We start from the raw sequence: 21,862 nt of genomic DNA on the forward strand, positions 1-21,862 counted from the left end.
AGAGAAGCAGTCTAATTTGTTTTACAGAACTCATACCTCAAAGTGAAGGCATTTCTCAGCAGGACTACCGTGCAGATTGGCTACACTATGGATGAAATCTATTTAATTCGACCAAATGATATAAGCATCCTGAGAGTCCCTTGGACTGCAAGATCAAACCAGTCCCTCCTGAAGGAAATCAGTCCTGAATATTCATTGGAAGGACTGATGCTGAAGCTGAAACTCCAATACTTTGGCCACCTGATGCAAAGAACTGACTCATTGGAAAAGACCCTGATGCTGGGAAAGACTGAAGGCAGGACATTAAAGTGAGGACAGAGGATGAGATGGTTGGATGGCATCACCAACTCGATGGACATGAGTTTGAGCAAGCTCCAGGAGTTGGTGAAGGGCAGGGAAGCCTGGCTGCAGTCCATGGGGTCACAAAAGTTGGACATGACTGAGTGACTAAACTGAACTGAATAGAAGGCTAGCCTTAAGATTAAGGGCCCAAGACCTTAGTTTATAGGAATCAAAGCACTCCTAAGCCTGGGGAGCTTCTCCTGATCTAAACACTGAGGTGGAGGAAAGGGGGAGAGAGGATATCCCTGGATCCAGACAGCCCTGAAGGATCATTAATACTCGAGGACAAGGTGGGGCTAAATCCACTGCTACCTGGTCTTATAAATAAAGTTTTATTGGTACACAGCCATGCCCATCGACCTATTGTCTGTGGCCACTTTCTTGTTTCAACAGCAGAGTTCAGTAGCTGTAACAGAGACTTGTAGCTGTGAAGCCTAAAATATTTATTATCTGACTCTTTACAGAGAGAGATCACTAACATCTGCTCTTGAAGATAAGATGGCAGACTCAGCCAACATTTCTAAAAAGTTATTCATTCAATCCCATAAGCATGTCTAGTGAGGGGGTATCCCCCAGGGCCTCGGCTCCTGGGTTTCCTGTTCTATAGCTCATATCATTTTACTTTAGGCTGTAATTATATGCTGCTTGCTCCTTGCCTGCTTCACCCCTGCATCCCCAGCACCCAGCACAAGGGCTGACACATGATAACATGTTACTGGATGTTTCTAAACCAAACCCAGCCAGGAACAACCACACTCTTTGGTGATGGTGATATGGTCGCTAGGCAACGCAGTTTTGTGGGAGAGGATTGCCTCTAGAGATAGGAGACCTGGCTCCAAGTCCCTGTTCTGTCATCTCTAGTTGTATGAAATCAGAGAAGTAACCTAACTTCTCTGGACCAGAGTCTCCTGGTCTCTAAGAAAGGGATCAATCCTTTATCTTGATATCTCACAGGATAACATGAGGATCCAACAAGATAAGGTATGTGAAACAACTTTATAAACTCTGAAACAGTACTAAAAAGTGGCCTAATGAATTTTTTTATGCAGAAAACTCGAATGCCAAAATGGCTTCTATAACTCAAAAGAAGTCATGAATACAGACAGTGCAGAGAAGTTCTAGGTCAGAAGTAGGCTTTTCTGTCTTCCTTCAGTTCATCACATGTAAGTGCCACATAGCCTAAGATGACTTTGACTGACTTTTCCTTAAGAACCTCAAAAGCCACCGCCAATGAGTCACCTCATGCTCCGACAGTCCCTCCCAGCCATACCCAGTCCCTCAGGAATGTCTGCAAAGACACAGGCTGGCACTCACTTGGTTTCCGGTAGATGTAGGTGGCCTCTTCGTGGAGCAGAAGTCGGCAGTTCTGGGCCTGCAGGCTATGTGTGCAGCTCTGGGTATCAGCATAGAACATACACCTCACAGCTCCAGGTTGGGTCTGCAGAGTGGTGACAAGGCAGTCCTGGTGGCGGGAACACTCTGCGGAGGGGAAGAAGGGTGGGGATTGAGCCTGAGAGATCATCTCAGTCAAGTATTCAAAAATACATTCATGAATCCATGCATCCGTTGATCCATCCATCCAGTCATGCATCCGTGAACCCATCAGTTCATCCATCCATCCATCCAACCCTCTGTCTTACCATCCAACCATACATTCATAAGTCCATGCATCCACTGATCCATCCATCCCATTATGATCCATGAATCCATCCGTCCATCCATCCATTCATCCTGCCATCTAACCATACATCCATGAATCCATGCGTGCATCATTCCATCTATCCAAGCATCCTCCACTCATCCATTCATGTAATTATACATCCGTGAATCTGTGTATCATCCATCCACCCACTCTTCCATTTGTCCCAAGACAACCTGAGGTGCCCGGCAGGAAGGAATTCACCTGAGAGAGAAGACATGGGTGAGCACTCCTCTGCAGTCTCCTCACTTTCCTTCAGGGTCAGCCCAAAGTCACAGTTTCTCAGAGCATAAGCCCGCTAGACACCCTTCATCCAGTCACACTTCATGAATCTACACATCCACTTATGCATCACCCATTAATCTACCCAATTATGCATGCATGCATACATACAAACACTCACTCCTTCATTTTAGCACCTGGCCCAGGGCTAGAATCTTGGAATAAAACAGTGGTGGTGGGGGACTCAACTCTCCCATCAATCTATTTTCCATACAACAATCAGGGTTTTCTTTGGTTATTTATCCACAAATATGCTCTTGTCTTTTTCTGTTTAAAGCACCTTCATGGCTCCCCACTGGCCTCAGAATTAAGTCATGCAGGACAAGGCTGTTCATGCTCTAGCTCATGCCTTCCTCTTCAGCCTCATCTCCCTCTGCCTTCTGCCTCATCAGGGTTATGTCCTTTCCCATGTAAACCAGATCCTGCCCTAGACAGTTTAAATGATTCATGGCATTAGGATATTTAGTCCTAAGAACAGCTGTGAAAATAATGATGTTTCATTCAATTGAGCAAGCCGTGCATTGCTTACAGCCCTTATTCATAGCCTAATCTCTGCAATGTGGCACCACCCAGAGTTGTACAGTGTACAACCTATACAACTGTACATGGCAGCCCTGTCTGTAATTTGTGCATGTTGCTATCCAGCCTTGCAGAGGAGGAGATCCATGGAATCTCAAAATTGCAGAAGCATAATTGGGCTTCCCTTCTGGCTCAGCTGGTAAAGAATCTGCCTGCAATGCAGAACCGGGTTTGATCCCTGTGTTGAGAAGATCCCCTGGAGAGGGGAAAGGCTACCCACTCCAGTATTCTGGCCTGGAGAATTCCATGGACTGTAAGGTCCATGGGGTCGCAAAGAATCCACACAACTGAGCGACTTTCAACTTTTACAAATGTTATCTAATCTTGATCTCTTTCATAAAGTAAAGTCTTTGTAGAACCTTCCTATCAGGTTGTCACCTAGCTTTTGTTTGCATACCAGTGACCAAAACCCTCTAAAGGAAGTAGGCATCTGCGGACAGCTTTGCCTATTATAAAGTTCTCTGTATAGCACTGAATAATGCTGAGGGCAGGAGAAGGGGGAGAGAGGGTGAGATGGTTGGATGACATCATCCACTCAACAAACATGAGTTTGAGCAAACTCTGAGAGACAGTAAAGGTCAGGGAAGCCTGGCATGCTGCAGCTCATGAGGTCGCAGAGTCAGACACGATTGAGCAACTGAACAACCACAACACAGGTCTTCACTTTGCCCCATGAACTTGGCCAGAACAATATCTTTCTTCACTGTCATGACCAGGCACCTGTCATCTGAGGACAGCCGTCACAGCTTCCACCCATCTCCCCCGTCTCAGACTAGCCTCCTCGATCCTTCCTCTGACCTGGCTCAGTGTTGCTCATTTTCTGGCTGGCTTAGCCTCTTGGAGACCCTGGCCATGGGTCAACTCTGCAGGAGGATGAGGAGACTACAGAGAAGAGCCCAGCCAGGGTTCCTCCCCCAGGTGACATCCTTCTGGCCAGACACCCCAGGTGATCTTGGGGTCTCCTATGTGTTTCTGAGGTCAGAATCTTCAGCAGCACTTGTGTGAGAGGACCCTCTTCCCACTCCATCCCCTACCTAGAGGGTGGACATTCCCCTTACCCCACAAGCAGCGGTCTCGGGCCGCAGAGAAGTTCCCCATGGCAGCGGTGCTGACGTGCACAACGTCAAAGCTCCTGATGGATGGGTCAACAATCACTGCAGAGAGGGCCAGGGACTGCCATGAGTCCAGAGCGACTGGAAGGGAAAGAAGGGGACTGTCAGTGGGGCGTCACACGATGTTCCCAAAGGGCGCCCCAGGGCTGCTTCTGGAGGTCTCCATTCTCGTGTGACCCCACTCCTTTATCCATCTCTCCATTCTACAGCAATTTTTTCAATGATTTCTATGAGCCAAACTCCAAATTTCTATGTGCTCAAGCCAGGGAATACAGAGGTTAAAAAACAAAACAAACGAACCAACAAAAACATGGGCATTTCTATTGAGCAGCTTCCAGGGGAATGAGAGAGAATGTGAAAGGATAAGAAAAACATCATAGTACAGTTGTTATGGGCTTCGCCGGTAGCTCAGATGGTAAGGAATCCACCTGCCAATGCAGGAAACCCAGGTTTGATCCCTGGGTAGGGAAGAGTCCCTGGGGAAGGCAATGGCAACCCACTCCAGTATACTTGCCCGGAGAATCCCATGGACGGAGGAGCCTGGTGAGCTACAGTCCATGGGGTCACAAAGAGTCAGACACGAATGAGTGACCAACACACACACACAGTTGTTGTAATGCAAAAATCAGAATAATGCCAGCAACCATGATAATAACAGGCTCATCAGTGTTGGTTGGCGCAGTGGGAAAGAATCTGCCTGCCAATGCAGGAGATGCAAGAGAATAGGGTTTGATGCCTGGGCCAGAAGGATGCCCTGAAAATGGGAATGGCTACCCACTGAAGTATTCTTGCCTGCAGAAACGCATGGACAAAGGAGCCTGACAGGGCCCAAGGGATCACAAAGAGTGGGACATGGCTGAGCACACACTCAGTGCTGGTCATATGGTGCTTTGTGATGCACTGTGTAGGCTGCCTTCAGGGCCAAGGCTCTCATTTCCCCAAGTGCTGGGAAGCTGGGGAAAGCTCTCATTTCCCCAAGTGGTTGGGGCTGCTGGCCAAGTCCCTCCCTAGGAATTACCTAGAACTGGGCCAGCTGCCTCAGTCCACAGAGTCAACCTTCACCCCCAAACTAGTGCAGGTGGATCTCCAAAGTTCCAATTCTCTGGCCCCAAGATGGGACAACCCCCAGGGGCCAACTCAGCTTCACCGCTCACTGAGGCGTCCGTGGGGCCAGGATTTGGTTTGCATCCACGTTCTACTTCACCGCCAGCCCAATTCTGCCTCACATGTGTTGCTCCCAAGGGCACTGTGCACTAAACTGTCTGCATGCAGCTCTATCTCGGAGTCTTTCCTGGAAAACCCCAGCCAAGACATCCTCTTTAAAAGATGAAGACAATTCGCCCCAGCCTCCCCTCCCCCCGCTGTACCCACAAGTCCATTCTCTACGTCTGCGTCTCTATTCCCACCCTGCAAATAGGTTCATCTGTACCATTTTTTAGATTCCACATATACACATGAACGTGCGATCTTTGCTTTTCTCTTTCTGACTTACTTCACTCTGTATGACAGAGAGTAGCCCTGGCATATATGCCCGACCATGTGTGAAACGGACAGCTAGTGGGAAGCTGCTGTACAGCCCAGGGAGCTCAGCTCGGTGCTCTGTGCTGACCTAGAGGGGTGGGAGGGAGGCTCAGGAGGGAGGGCTTATATATGTACAGGTAGTTGATGAGGATGAGATGGTTGGATGGCATCACCGACTCAATGCCAGCTGGATGGTGACAAAGCCCGAGATAGAGCCTCTTGGCCCCAAGTCAGTGCTCCTTTGCATCCCTCTGAGCCTCCCACATGGTGAGCATCCTCTCCAGAAGACCATCCTCGGATAGGAAAAGGTTGTTGCCTTTATTAACGCCATGCTCTTAGCTATATGAGGAAGCTTATTGCTTTTATCTCGAACCTGTCTTTGACACCACAGTACTGAGGGTCACTAAAATTAGAACGATAAATAGAGTAGCAAAACAATCGAGTACCGCTACCCTTTTTTTTTTAATTTAAAAAAAAAGAAAAGAGAAAGAAGAGGAAAGGAAGGAAGGAAGAAAAAGAAGAGAGAGGAAAAAAGGTGTACTCAGAGAAGTGGCCAAATAATGCAAGCAGATCTCACGTGGATTCAGGAAGAGGAAGGTGAGACCCCCCACACTCGTCCTGGAGCCATGGGATGTTTCAGAATCTCGAAGCATGTATTTCTGAACTTGGGACCTGGTTTCCCTGCAGGAACCCTAGGGCTGTCATCTTCTTAAGCATCCTCCATGTGTTGCTATTTCCATAGCAAATGCAAGTGGCATTTCTGTAACACGGCTGATCTGAGGCACATATTATTAGATGGTGAGTACAGGGGAATTTCAGAGAAAACTTATGATGTGGGGTTTCAGGACTGAACCTGCCAATTATGGTCTTAAAATGGAAGCTTTGGCTGCCCCCCACATTTAGGTTGATGTCTAGGGGAAAGCACTCTAATTAAAGGGTGACTGTCACTGCCAGAGTGAGAGCCAGCTCATCAGTGGCCATCCCAGGGCCTGGATCCAGCTCTCTGCCCCACCCGGCACCAGCCCTCCTCCCCTGGCCCACAGGACCCCTGGGTGAATCATTGCTGCCATGCTGAATCCAACATCTGAGGTTCTATATGCACCTCATGAAAAACTCTGACAGCAAGTCCCTTGTGAATGCAAAATCATAGTGAAGCATGAAAGCTGGGTAGTCTTGGTAGCATTTCATAAGAGTTCACTAATTTGTCGAGGACTCAGCAATACCACTGCCACTTAATATTCACAGTAAACCATGCTGTGGGCACCATTATGTGGACATTTTACAGGCGAGCAAACAGATCCAGAAACACAGGCAAAGAGCTTAGCCGACAAGTGATGATGCTTGAGCTTGAGCCCAGCTCCTTCAGCTTCAGCATCCACAGTTTACTCCAAGGGTTCTGGTTAATTCACCAGGTGAATGAGGCGGCGGTGGCTTTCAGACTCACCCAAAGGGATAGTCTCCCCTGAAATGCAGCCTCTGGTTTGTTGATTAGTTTTTTTCCCTTGTGTAAAATGTATTTTACAAATCGCATTGCCAGCATCACTTATTTAAAAAAGAAAGTCATTGGAATTCGCTGGCGGTCCAATGCTTAGGACTTGGTGCTTTTGCTGCCATGGGCCCGGTTCAACTCCTGGTCGGGGAACTAAGATCCTGCAAGCTGCCCAGTGTGGCCAAGAAAGAAAGATTTGGAGTGGAAAGGAAAGGACAGTTCCCAGAGGGGCTGAGGAGGCAGAATTGACAGGACGGGGCAAGGGAGAAGGTGATGAAGACCATGGGATTTCTGGGTTGGACAACAGAGCATCCAGTGGAAAATGTCCATGAGGAAAGAAAGAACACGGTGTGGGGCGCAGAGCAGGACAGAGGGTGAGGCCAGCAATGGGTTCCCTCGGGGACCTCCTGGGCTCACAAAACCCTGAAGTGCTGCTGTTTCCAAATGTCACTGTGTTCAGCAGCAGGCCTCAGTGCCAGGCACGTGGCCTGGGTCCCCCGTGCCAATGGCCTCACTGAGGAGTCCCAGGGCCAGAGGTGGGAGGGGAGGTGTTGATAGAGTCCCCCGGGCAGAAAGCCAGGGGTCCTGGGACAAGGCTGGCATGGCGGGATCAGGTGAAAGCAGGAGGAATTTTTTGAAGTCTCCGGGTAATTTGATTATGTCTCCCTGCACACCACAGCGTTGCTGAGATGGGGTGGGGCTGAGGGTAGGGGGACAGCAAGACCTGCAACTTTGGGTAGAGCAGGCCTCGGTGTGACACCAGGGCCCTTCCATTCCCTTCCAGGCAGCATTATTCCATTTTAATGTCGACTAAGCTTAAATCACTAGACTAAAATACATTTGAAGATTTCCACCAAAATATTGAAAACCGTAGTTCATTCCCTTCGCTTCCTCCCTCCCTTCCTTCCTCTTTTCTTGCTTTCCTGTCTTCCTGCCTTCCTTTATCCCTTTCCAAATAGACGTCAGTTAAAGAAGGAAATGTTTGATTTTGATGTTAAGGTTCAAATAGAGTAATTTCAGGTGTTAAAAATAGCCATAACAAAACAAATGCCCACATAACTGCAGACCTGTGTGGAGACAGGAGGAGCAGGTCTGTCCCTTGCTGACTGTGTTAGCAAGGGCAAGCATCCACTCTGGGCTTCGCCTCTCAAAACAAGGGCAAGGAGCCTTTCAATGATTTTTAATCAGATCCAAGGGCAGAAGTGTCAAGCCAGTTGCGAATGCCTGACCTCGCCAACATTCAAATAATCACAGACCCATTTGTTAAATGAAAAGACTGATGGGATTTTCTTAAGAATCACCAAGAATGGAGATAAAAAGTAGAAACTCTAAAGCACTGAAAAGAAGCCAGGGCTCATACTGTTTTTCTTGCAGTCAAGAACCAAGAATTCCTTTCTGCTCCTCAACACTTATCAATGCTGGATATGGGAAAAGCTTGAGGAAATATTAGAGGTGGTTTCCATGCCCAGGCTGGCTGGCTGGGGGAAAACATCAACGTTTTGAAGTCTTTCAGACAGGACAAGGCTTTCAGACAGGAAAACCATTTCAGGCACCAGCAGTCCTCCGTGACCTTGGCATAAACAGAGGGTAACAGGGTTGTTGACGCTGCTTTCACAGTTTTATGGCCACTAGCTCTAGCTGATGAAGACACTTATGTGCTATCATTATAAGACGGGACCACAGCTCAGACAACCTCATTTCTTACCAGACACTGTCTTTCAAGTGAGAACCACGTCACACTGGGCTATTTTTACCCTCATTAGCATAAAAAAACCCTAGATGTTCCTTTGATAACAGAAAGAAAAAAGATACCCCTTGTTATTTTGCAATCATCTGCGAGATGAAAATGGGACCGAAGCTAACTATCCATCTCGCGTATCTTCAAAGAGAAATGCCTGACATTTAAAGCAGACCCTACTGGACCCATTTTAACATTTATAACACTATAAAAGTATCCAGGGACATATTTACCCCTGTTCAGCCCCTAAATACTTACTTTTGAGCTCCCCAGGAGGCATGTTTTCATCTTTGACTCTGCGCCTCCAGAGCTTAGCAGAGGGATGGTGCCGAGTACTGTGGTGGAACTGTGTCCCGCCTCCACTCCAAGACTCACACTTCAAATTCATCCTAACCCTCCGCACCTCTGAATGGGACGCTATTTGAAGACAGGGCTTTTACGGAGGTAATCTACTTAAAATAGGGTCATCAGTGCTTGCTGTGCTAAGTCGCTTCAGTCGTGTCCAACTCTTTGCAACCCTATGGATGGTAGCCCACCAAGCTCCTCTGTCCATGGGATTCTGAAGGCAAGAACACTGCAGTGGGTTGCCATGCCCTCCTCCAGGGGTTCTTCCCAACCCAGGGATCAAACCCACATCTTTTACATCTACCTGCATTTCTAGGCGGGTTCTTTACCACTAGTGCCTCCAGGGAAGCCCTGGTCCCTAATCCAAAGAGCCTGGGGTCTTCATGAAAAGGGGAAATTAAGTCCTAGAAGTGGGCATTAAAGGAAAACGATCAGCAGACAGAGGGAGAAGACCACCATCAACAAGCCAAGGAGAGGGTTCTGGAATAGATTCTTACTTCATGGCCATCAGAAGGGACCCGCCCTGCAAGCACCTTGACCTTGGACGTCCAGCCTCCAGACCTGGGAGAGACTAATTTTCTATTGTTTAAGCCTCCAGTTAGTGGTATTTTGTTACATAGCCTGAACTAATACAGTGAGTAAATATTCAGCAGAAAAGTCCATTCCTTGATTCACAGTGAGCTTGCTGTGCTCCCTGTTGCTCAGAAACGCTGAGCCTAATGATAACTCTTGCCAAGTCATATTACAATGGCTAAAGTTTCTTAAGCAGTTCCTATTTGCCAGACACATTGTGCTGTGCTATGTGTTGTTTCACTTGATTTATACACAGCTGTATGCGCGACTGTTCTCGTCACCACTGCATGCGTGTTTTAGGGCAGGGCCACGCTGGGGGCACTCTGCCTGCCCCAGTCCCAAGCTCTGCCCACTGCTAGCTCTGACTTAGGGTCACCTGCACTCTGTAAACTGGAATCGTCTGGCCACTCGATGTCACCTGAGTTAGGGCTTCCCATACGCTAAGGGTCAGAGTTTGCTCTTGATCCTTCCAGTCTCTCGGGGGGAGTTGGGGGAGGCTGCTGGGCCAGTGTTCCACCTGGTTTTCCCAGTGCCATGTCATTGCGCCCAGTGTGTGTCATAGCACGAGAAGGCAGTGAGCCTTGGACACGTGGTGAGGGTGGGGGGTGAATGGATTGATGCCTGCAAACTGCTTGGCGCAGGAGAGTGCTCAGTAACATTTTCTAAAGATTCACCCCTGTGTGTTGGCCTCCAAAGCCAGAGCTTCAGCCTCTGTGCCGTGTTGCTGAATGCACGAGGGTGTATGTGTTGTCCCTTGTATTAATAAAACAGGGCATTTTCAGCCAAAACACGAGCATTGACAGTACCAGTAGGACTGCTGCCACGTCTTCACTTTCCTGGTCGAGGCTGTCACACAGTAAGGGGTAGGTTACGTGGCCTGGGAGCACCAGAGAAGATGTGCTCAGATGATTCGGGGACTTGGGAGGAAGGATGGAGAAGACAGCTCATATTCAGGCTAGAGCAGGGCCAGCAAGACTTTTCTGTCAGAAGCCAGATAGTGGATGTTTGAAGCTTTGCTGCCCCACGTTTGTTCTCTGCTGTATACTATCTGTATGTTCCATATCCATTCTCAGATTAGAGGTTCTGTACAGACTGCACGCTGTGCTTTGCCACCACTGATCCAGAAGGCACAGACAGAAGGGCCATGGGTTCAGTCACTAGGCACCATGATGGGTAGAGGGTCTACATTCTGGGAACCAAAAACTCAACAGGAAAGTTGACAGGGAGTTTCTGTACTTTTTCCAGGAATGAGGAGTCACCGGGGGAATGCCATCTGGAAGGTAAAATAGTGTAATTTTAATGGCAACCCACTCCAGTGTTCTTGCCTGGAGAATCCCAGGGACAGAGGAGCCTGGTGGGTTGCCGTCTATGGGGTCACACAGAGTCGGACACGACAGAAGCGACTTAGCAGCAGCAGCAGCAGCAGCAGCATGACATGTTGATAGTTGCCCTTCCTTCCTGACTTGGCATGTTAAAGTCCCTTTACAAAATGACAAAGATTTGTTTGGTTTGGGTTTTTTGATGGTTCTTATTTGGTAGAAGGAAAAGTTAGCAAACATGAGCTGCCCTCCAATTCGAGGATAGAATCCAAGCCTAAATCAACATGGTCTTACCCTACTGGCTCCCAGCTCTCTGAAACCATCTCCCTGCTGTCAGAGCAAACCCTTGATCCTGTCTCATCCTTTCCTATCCACTGTGTCCTGGAAACAAGGATTCCTACCATAAAGTTCCCTGCCTTCATTTTGGGTTACAGTCTTCTGCTATGGAACCTTCTAGTATTTCTCTCATCCCCAACTAGGGATGTCTGGTCATTCCCCCACATTCTTCCAATTCTTTGCCAGCTATTATCTTTGCCAAGATAATTTCCGTCTTCACCCCAGCTACTGCTAAAGTGACTTTATCATCTATGGGTAAAGCAGATGGCCCATTTCACATTCTGGTCTCAGCTTCTTGACCTCTTCAAACACAGAAAACGGTATCTGCACTCACCCCAGCCAAGCACCTCCACAGCCAAACTCTGCCAGGGCACTGAGCTCCCTTGCTGTGCCAATGCCACTCATTCAAAGTGCCACTTGCTGCTACAGCCCACAGCCCTCCTTCCTTCCAGAATTTTTATACTTTATTCCATGAAAATCAGCTCTTTCATTTCACTACGATTTCTCCTCTCTAACCCCTCCAGGTTATCCATCTGCACTGGCTCCTCATAAACCAAGGCCTCTCATGGCTTGGTCCAGCGTTTCAACCTCCCTTCTACTAGTGCTCTCCACCCGCTTCCCTTCCATTGGATTAATCCGGTGGGCCTGTTTCCCCTGCACCTTGTCTCGACCTGAGCACAGCTAAAGAAACACCCACAGACAGACTGGCGCCTTTACAGGTTTTGAGTCTTCAGCCTCCACTGAGCTCTCTGTGTAGCCTGACGCTGTTGTCCTGTCTGGGGGAGCTCTCCGTGCAGCCTGATGCTGTTGTCCTGTCTCCCGTTCTCCTCAGGCCCAGGCATCGCCATGACCCTTGCACTCTCACGAGGTGCCTGATCTCTTGCCTCCCAGAGAAAAAGTGACCATTATCGGCATCGGCTCTAACTCCCGTCCCCCTTCTGCTCTGTGTGAAGCCTCCCATCTTTCCCTCGTTGTTTCTCCTGAGAGAAAGGGTGGCTGTTTGAAGTCAGTTGGACATCCATCTCCAATTTCCCCCCTCTCTCCCCATCTCCTACACACTCACTCCCACCTCTCCTACACGCCCCGCCTACCCTCGGCACTGACACTTCAGTCTTTGCGTGAAAACACACCCACATTTCTCTACTATGAAACCAACCTGTCACCTTAGGTTTCTTAACTTGGGGTCTGGGTTTCAGGGAGTCGCTTGCATGAAAATACAAGTGAAATTTGGTACCTATGGAGGATACATTCCAATACTTTATCATGGGTGATTCATGACCTACAAATGCGTGGTTACCAACAAATGTTCCACAATTCTCTTTTCAGCTGTCAATCTCATTCTCTCTTTGACTGCAGAGCCAAGATTTTTTGGAAAGTCTGTAGTTTCCATTTTTGTCAAATCACTACTATATAGTTTCTTCCCCCTTCGCCAGTGAAATTTGCAAAGGGCCCTTCATGACTAATCCAGTGAACATGCACAGTCTCCATCTTCCTTGAAGGTACTGACCACACGGCCCTCCCCTGGTTTCCATGACCCCACACACCCTGCTGCTCGTTTTAGCTCCTTTTCTGGCTTCTGCTCTTCCCTTAAAGACAGCAGTTCCTTGGGGGTCTGTCCCTGACCTTCACTATTTACATTCTATATACTCTCCAAGGGTAATCTCATGACCCCCAAGGCTTAAAATGCCCCTGACATGCCAGTGATTATCAGAAGTATCTCCAGGACAGACCTTTGCCCAAGCCTCATGCTGAGATATTCAGGACTCACTAGATACCTCCCTGAAGCATCCCAAACTCGGCATGTTGAAAGCTGGACACTGAAGTCTTACTTCCATCCTTGCGCTCTTTAACTCATCCCCTCCTTGCATTATCTTTTTGAGAACTGGCAGCTTTTTGAGAACTACCCGGGGGACTGCCGACCTGAAATGTTCAACAGTATCCTTAACCAGTATATCAGTAGACTGTCCATCTAGAAAGGTCACAGTACAGAAGGAAAGTCAAAATAAATGGCTTTTTTTTTTCAAGTCTAAATATCCATTATAAGTGGATACTCTGTACGGGGTAAATGCATTTATCTAATTTTCTACCGAAAACAACAAAAGCACACGGCCTCCAAGTTTTCGCACTTTCTGTCTGCTGCCTCCCTCACCTGCCTCTCCAGGCTCCTCTCTCATCCACCTACTGCCTACCACCCCAAACTCATGTTTGGCAGTCTAGCAAAACATTCGGTGCTGTCTGACTTTGTTCACTATTCCCTTTGTGTGCACTTGCAAAGTGAAGTCAGTTTATGCGCCTGATGAGCTCATATCATCTTTCCAAATTCAACACAGATGTCACTTCCCTCGGAAACCCTCCCAAGAGTCCTTCCTCTGCCATTCCCGGGAGTTATTCTTCTGCTCTAAGTATCTTATAAATATGTCAAGTGTTCCACTGATATGCAGCATTGGAAGTTACTTATGTTTTTTCCCTCTGTTAAATTATGAGATCTGTTAAATTTCTAGAAATCAAAGAGTCTACCTTGGTTTTATTAATTCTCCAAGACTTGTCATAATAGCATATAAAACTACTAACAATAGTGGAACTTCCCTGGCAGTTTAGTGGTTAAGACTGGCCACTTCCATTGCAGGGGGCCCGCTTTGATTCCTGGCCCGGGGACTACAATCTTACATGTTGCACAGGGTGTGGCCAAAAATAAGGATGGATATAGATATATAGTTGCAGTTTAGTTGCTAAACTAAAAGAGTCATGACAACTCTTTCATGAGCCCATGGATTGTAGCCTGCCAGGCTTCTCTGTGTATGGGATTTCCCAGACAAGAATACTGAATGGGTTGCCATTTCCTTCTCTAGAGGATCTTCCTGACCCAGGGGTTTAACCCAAGTCTCCTGCATTGGCAGGCAGATTTTTTTTTTTTTTTTTAACCATTGAGCCACCTGGGAAGCCAAATAAAGTTGTAGCTAGCATTTACTAAAGGATCTAGGGTTCTATGTGCTAAACAGGAATATCAATATCACAAGTTTGCATGAACTGCCCAATCCATAAACATGTAACAAATGAGTGAATGAACAGAGCTCCTTAATTAATAAAGGAGAAATGGGACACTCACTCTTTTCACCTCTATAAATATTAATGCTACGATTATTCTCATACCACAAGACTTCAGTAAATAATAACTAAACAAAATCAATTAATTGATCAGTGGATCACATAGAAAGCAAATAATGTGCACCTGATTTTATAATATCTCACTTTTATGTGGCCCATTCCTGTTTGTGAAACATTTTCTTTTAAACCGTGATATTTAATAATGGGGGCTTCTCTGGTGGCTCATATAGCTAAGAACTTGCCTGCAATGCAGGAGACCTGGGTTTGATCCCTGGGTGCAGAAGATGCCCTGGAGAAGGGAATGGCAATCTACTCCAATAATCTTGTCTGGAAAATTACATGGACAGAGGAGTCTGGCTGGCTACAGTCCATTGTGTCGCAGAGTCGGACACGACTGAGCGACTGAACTGAACTGAACTGAGTGACTACACTTTCAAACTGCAGCTTGGAGCTGGTGAATCACATGGCCAAAATCACAGCGCATGAATGTCAAGCCAAGGACTTGACCCAGACTGGCCCCTTCCAATCCCCACCCCACTGTAGCTGCCCCCTCCCTCCCCGGGCTCAGTTCCAGACTCTTCAGTTGATTTCCTTCAGTGACATGCAGGCTTCCCAGGCAGCACTAGTGATAAAGAATTTGCCTGTCAGTGCTGGAGACGTAAAAGGCAGGGATTCAATCCCTGGGGCGGGAAGATTTCCTGGAGCAGGAAATGGCAACCCACTCCAGTATTCTTGCCTGAAGAATACCATGGACAGAGAAGCCTGGTGGGCTACAGTCCATGGGGTCCCAAAGAGTCGGACATGGCTGAAGCGACTTAGCAGGCACACAAGCAGCATGTACATCCCAAGCGGGGGTTTTCAAAGACATCTGAAACAGTCCCGCATTTACTGAGGTTATGATCTTGTGGTTGGTGAGCAATCACCTTTTACATTGCTAACTTCAAAGACACTTCTCAAGAAATGTCTAAGAAAAAAGCATACCCAAGAAACCAGACTCTGTCCATGTCCTCACGGCAAATCACTAAATGTGTCACAAGCAGAATTTCCTAGTGGAAAGTCAAAGGCTCAGGTTGAATCTGATTTCTCTCAAAGAAGTTTGACTCTTATCAAGTGGAGGCCCCAAACTCCACCCCCATACAAAGGCTTCCTTGGAGGTGGCAGGACAGCTGGATTACTCAGAGCATAATTACTCTTCCTTGGAGTCGCCGAGTGGTCCTAGGAAGGTGGGGAAACATGCAGAAACTCAGAGGCGCACATGCATCAAGGCCCAACGTGAGCTGAGTGAAGTAGTTCCAATAATGCAGAGGCTTCTCTAGGGACACTGAGCTCTTGCATGGGACAGCGGCCACCATGACCTCTCAGTGGACTGTGGGTGACTTATGCAAGGTCACAGAGTTGGTTTGAACCCAGGCACAAGGTCACAGAGTTGGTTTAAGCCCAGGCAGGCAGGCTCTCAAGACAGCACTCCCACCCTCCGCCCCTCCAGCCACTGTGGGGGCAGGAGCTGCTGAGCTGTCCCCACTGACCCCTTACTCACTGGACATGTTAGGTATCATGCTAAACACTCATCCTGCCTGATTCACCCAAATCTCACAGCAACTCATGGATGCAGGGGATATGGTGAAGAGTGCCTCGAAGAACCTGGGGCTCAGAGAAGTGAAGGGACTGAACCAGGTTACACAGAGGAGGAGCAGAACTGGAATTGAAACCCAGATTTGCCCAATGCCAAGGTCTCTCTGCTTCACTGCTTCTGCTTCTAAAAACATCTACCAAGAGCTTTCTGCTTCCCTCTGGGTAAGTTATCACAAAAATAGAAGAAAATAAAAAACCACGCCTCAAAGTGTAACTGAACCAGTCATTAGAATTACCAAAATAGAAAAGTTAAAAGAGAAGCAAAGAGGCCATTGAAGCTACTCCCTCCCACAGCGAGGGAATCTCCAACATGCTTGAATACGCCACTGACGGGGACCTCATCCTCTCCACCTCACACCATCACAGCAGGACCAGTAATGCCTCTTCCTCCATCCTCCGACCCCACCCCTCTCATCTCATGCCCTGCTGCCCCCTCCATGAGGCAACGTCTACATGGAAGCCCTCCCACAGTGCCCTTGTGCTAGGTTCCTCTCCACTTCTGGACTCCATTCATCCAGGAGGGAAGGTGACTACTGCCCTGACAAATGAGATTCTGTTCCACCAAGGAGGCCAGAGAATCCAGCACAGGCTCCTGATGGCTCAGCGGTAAAGAATCCTACTGCAATGCAGGGGACATAGGTTCGATCCCTGGGTTGGGAAGTCCCTGGAGAAGGAAATGGCAACCCACTCCAACATTTTTGCCTGGAGAATCCCATGGACAGGGGAGCCTGGCAGACTACAGTCCACAGGGTCACAAGAGTCAGACATGACTTATCGACTAAACAACAACAAAAATTAAAAAAAATAATAAAATAAAAACGTTGTGTAGCACTAGCCACTGGTAACATAGTATTACCATTTTTAATTAACAGAATTATTATAACCCATAAAAATAAAGGAAATCTACCACTGTTGATGGATTGCTTTCAGAGATGGTTTAATTCATAATCTGCTCACAGTGATTAGAGCGGTCCTAGGAGGGGTAACCATTCTGAGATATTTCCCCTCAAAAGCTTAACAAAGGGTCTGAATTTCCACTTTTAAAAATTAAATCTTCCTGGTTTACCCACTTCTTAAAATGTGACCACTTTTGGGGAAAATGTTATTATACAAAAGAAGGTAGGTCCTAGGTTAGCATATTTTGTTTTTTTACCCTATTTCCCTTCAGTTCAATTGAGCCAATCCTTGATCGACTGGGCACAAAACTTGTGCTATCTGAGAAGGAAATTATCAAGATAAATCCTTTGTTTTCTCCAGTCTCTAAGATCTAACAAAGGTTTAAGACACAATTATTCAGCAAACATTAATCAAATGTCTCCTAGACATGCCATGTACAGTTGTACAGGTTGTATAGTGCACAAGTGCAGGGGCAGCATTCACGAAGATGACCTGTGAAGAGGATCCCTTAGAACTGGCAGCGCTTGACCTAATTCCAACAAGGCCAAACTTCATCAGGCACTGCGGCAGCAATTTTACACATAAGGCATCTTTAAAGTCCAATAACAAGCTCTTTGAAGACGCCATCATCTCCATTATATAAGTGTTACAACTGAAACTCATAAGTGAAGTTGCTCAGTCATATCCGACTCTTTGCGACCCCACGGACTGTAGCCCACCAGGCTCCTCCGTCCATGGGATTCTCCAGGCAAGAATAGTGGAGTGGGTTGCCATTCCCTTCTCCAGGGAATCTTCCCAACCCAGGGATCGAACCCAGGTCTCCCACATTGCAGGTGGATGCTTTAACCTCTGAGCCACCAGGGAAGCCCTCACCAGGGAAACTCATAAGTATCCCTTAAATTGGTCAAGTTCACAATGTAAGGAGGGCAAAGACAGGATTCCTACATCCCATGTGATCTCTAATCCGTTCACCTGGTTACCATTCATTAATCTAGTCATACTTTCAACAAGCATTAATTGAGTCACTATTAGCTTTAAACTACTACCCTAGAGCAAAATGAATATCTATATTTTTCTTTAAAAAAGCAAATAACTGTAAATAAAATAAGACTGAGCGTCTACTAGACACTTTGCTCAGTGTTTAGGATCAAACCAGGAATTACCAAATATCTACCCTTTGCAGCGTGAAATCTCACAAGCAAGCAAACAAGAGAAATATGTTCACTCATTTGGGGACCATTTCCTGAGAACTGGCTAGGTACAGTCATGTTTCTAGGAGCCACAATATAGCCGTGAACAAGACAGATAAAAGCCCCTGCCCCGTGTGGCTTCCTTTTTAGAGGAGGGCAAACAATTACTCAGGAAGTACACAAGGGAAAAGATTTCATAGCACAAAGATATGCAGACACTAAGGCAGGGTAAAGGGGTAGGGAGTGCTAAAGAGGCTGCTTTGATGGGGATGGTCGAGGGTGATGTTAGCTCAGAGCCAAGGAGGTGCCAGCCCCAAAGATATACTAGGAAGAAGGCTCCACAGAGCAGGGCTTTCTGAGGCTCCGTTATGGCTCTGGCCCTTGAGCCTAGTGCCCAGCAGAGTGAGTGCTCACTAAACACTGAACACTTGTTGAACGAATAAGCGAATGAGCAGGGGGATGGCAGCTGAGGCAGAAGAGCCATAACTGTGCCCCATATCCTGCACTTCACCAGCTGGCCCGAGGCTTCCTCCTGCCTCCGTGGAGAGAAGTGGAGCCTTCCAAGCTGAGGGCCAGTTTCCGCCTGTGTCCCACTTTACTTCCCTCTGCTGTGGCTGGGATTCCAGTCTGCCAGCCGTTTCTCCATCTCAGTCCCTGGGTCTCCAAGCAGCAGGACATGGGTCCAGGGGAGCTGCCCAATGCGAGGCTCTGCCCAGAGCACACTCAGTCCTGCCGGTCACAGCCACCCAGGCAGCGCGGGGCTGGGACAGGTGGGTGTCCCGGCTGCAAGCACTGGTCTAGGAAGGCACTGCAGCTGCCAGCTAGACTCAGCGCTCTTGACAGGCTGCAGACAGGAAAGAGTGCATGCCTGCCAACCTTGCCTTGCAGGGCCCTGGGATATGGACTCTACTTCTGGACACCACTTCCCATGAATAGGGACAGAGTCTATACTGTGAGGCCCAGAGAGAGGCTGTGTGTCTCTGTGTATGTGTGCACACATCAGCTCTGTGCATTTTGGAAAGGAGATTTAAGTTTTATGCAAACATGAGGCAATGTTGGAGTCAGTGCCTGCTCACATGGCCCTTTCAGCCCAAGGACCAGAAGGATGAAGAACTGGTGTGTGTGTGGGTTAACGCATCACCACGCTAGCAGCTACGGCAGGCAGGTGACGGTGCCCCAGGGTCGCTACAGGACAAAGTTGTTAATAGCTCCCATCCCAGCCTCAAATGAGCCCCAGATGAGATCATTAAAGTATAGCGCCCCTGAGATGCAGGCTGTGATGTCCTCCAGACCCACCTTCAGGAATGAAGGGCTCTTCCCCAGCTGCTGGCAGAGACCCTACTGTCAGACCCCTGCAAGAAGGGTGGCACCCCAGAAGGGCAGCCATATCTATGTGTGACCAATGTGAGGGTGTAACAAGTTTAAAGGTCATCCCAGCATCCCCAGAGATCAACTGAGCTAAAGTCGCACGGAAGCTCAAGTTCTCTCGCCATCCTTCTCTTTTCCTCTTCACCCTCTTGATTCCACTTCCTAAAAAATGACCTGCATTCTGATCACCGAGTCTGATTCCTGGGGGACCCAACCAGCAACAGTCAGCATCTTCAGTGGGGAGACTCTGGGTTTGGATCAGATTGGGTTTGAATCCCGGCTCTACCATTCATCCACTCATGAATTCTATGACCCTGGGCCTCTCTGACCAACAGTTTCCAAGTCTGTAAAATGGACATAAGGGTGCACACCTCCTAGGGTAGTTGTGGGGATGAAAATATGGAAGTACTTAGCTCAGTGATTGACAGATTAAGTTGCTAGGTACATAATAATGGAAACATTCATGACTTTATAGCTCTGACCTTAACTGGCTATGACTTGGGAGAGTCACTCTTTCTCTCTGCCTGTTTCCTCCTCTGTAAAAGGATGGGTTTGGGCTTTGGAATTATTACAGACATTTCTTGAACACCCAGTCTTCCCAGGTTCTGTGCTGAGCCTTGTACTCTTTATTCTACAACACAAACCTACTAGACTGATATTTCTTATTTTTCACCACCATCCTCACTTTACAGAGGCCAACAGAGGCTTGAGGAGGCTGAGGAATCTGGCCCTGGAGTGCCCAGTGGTTAAGTGATGGGGCAGGATTGGAAGCCGGGTGGATGGACTTCAAAGCCCATGGCCGCACCAGAATGCCCCGATGTTTCCTTCAATCAGACACACACTCCCTGCCAATGCTGGCATTTTTTAGGATCACACAATTCTGTCTCCAGCTTAATGGAAAACATTTGCAGAACAGATCAACTGAATTCCATCAGCCCCTTGGCACAGCCAGGAAAGGATGGAGGCCAAGCAGACAAAGTTGATTGACTACAATCGTGTGTCCCCAAGAAGGACTGTTGGCACAGCCACTTCTATCTCCACCAACCTGGAATTCAGACTTTTTCACTGTTGCTGAGCTCCAGGCTGGGGAAGCTGAGCAGGGCAGACTCTGACCAGGCATCTTCTTCAGCCACACCTCTCACCCTCTCAAGCTGCAGCCTCACCGACACCCTTGATCTGCCGGTAGCAACCTGTGCTCACAGTCAAGAGCTGGGGCGTATTTTAAAGGGTGTTTCAAATTCCTCAGGTGAAAGAAACTGAGAGCATAGACACAATTTTCTAAAACTCACATTCTGTGTTTTCCTCTGGCTTGCACTCTAAATACTCCGTTTGTTTCAATGACACCACTAAAAGAAGAGCTTCTGAAATAGTAGATAACAAGCGATTATCCTGGGAATTACCCCTTGAAAGACCCCAGGCTTGGCCTGCAGGGGACGGGGAGATAGTGGCCATCATACAGAAAGGCTCCAATGTCCTGAACATCACTCTGGACTGGTTGTCACAGGTCTTTTAAGAGCCAATGGACCTTTTCTCTTACGAAGAAATAGCATCTTTGCCGTTTTGCCTATTTTAAAAAAACATACAATTTTCCCTAGGAGAGTAAAATGGCTCTCGACACATAGATGGCACAATTGTCCTTATTTTCTCAAAGCCTAGCTTGTCCACGCATCATGCATCTCCACCTCAGTCCAAACGGAGAGCGTTTGAGTCATTTTGAAGCTCATTATGGAGGTGGCTCAGGGGTAAAGAATCCACCTGCAATGCAGGTGACTCGAATTCAATCCCTGGGTCAGGAAGATGCCCTGGAGGAACAAGCGGCAACCCACTCCAGTATTCTTGCCTGGAGAATCCCATGGACAGAGGAGCCTGGCGGGCTACAGTCCATGGGTCACAAAGAGTTGGATCCGACTGAGAGACTAACGCTTTCACTTTGCTGTCTTCAAGCCTGCTAATGTGTTAGAAACCTCCTTTGGAGCAACACAAACCAAGACCCTAGAGTGGTCCCTAGCACACAGAATGTACCCAAGACTGGCCCTGAGGTCATAGGTTACCTTCCTCCATCCACATTAATCCACCCATCACTGCATCAGGATCCCCCTTTCCAAGCAGACGTTGAAGGGGTAGCTTATACACACAACTTCATAACAGAAACAAGGCCAAGACTTTAAAAGGTCTCTGGACAAGCCTGAGATGGGGAAGTTCATCTCTGCCACCCCTTCCAGAAGCTCAAACCAAACATTTTCATCCAACTCTTAGTGGGGCTAATCCCATGGGTTCCGATCCCAGTGTGCTCATTTACCCTAATGGAGCCACGGACTCCTTATTTGAAAAATAG

The 21,862-nt window shown here is 47.8% G+C and overlaps 1 protein-coding gene across 2 annotated transcripts in view; it reads right to left on the reverse strand.

Annotated features, from left to right (window-relative positions):
- The window catches only part of TG (thyroglobulin), a 231,513-nt gene that overhangs the window by 116,257 nt on the left and 93,394 nt on the right, over positions 1–21,862 (reverse strand). For both annotated transcript variants that reach the window (XM_027972878.2, XM_042254076.1), the window contains exons 36-37: positions 3,961–4,095; positions 1,657–1,821 (exon numbers count right to left, since the gene is read on the reverse strand). In XM_027972878.2, coding sequence (XP_027828679.2) covers positions 1,657–1,821; positions 3,961–4,095 — 300 coding nt within the window. The remainder of the gene's footprint in view (positions 1–1,656; positions 1,822–3,960; positions 4,096–21,862) is intronic.

The sequence above is a fragment of the Ovis aries genome, chromosome 9 (genome assembly GCF_016772045.2).
Source record: "Ovis aries strain OAR_USU_Benz2616 breed Rambouillet chromosome 9, ARS-UI_Ramb_v3.0, whole genome shotgun sequence".
In the NCBI taxonomy this organism is placed as follows: Eukaryota; Metazoa; Chordata; class Mammalia; order Artiodactyla; family Bovidae; genus Ovis; species Ovis aries.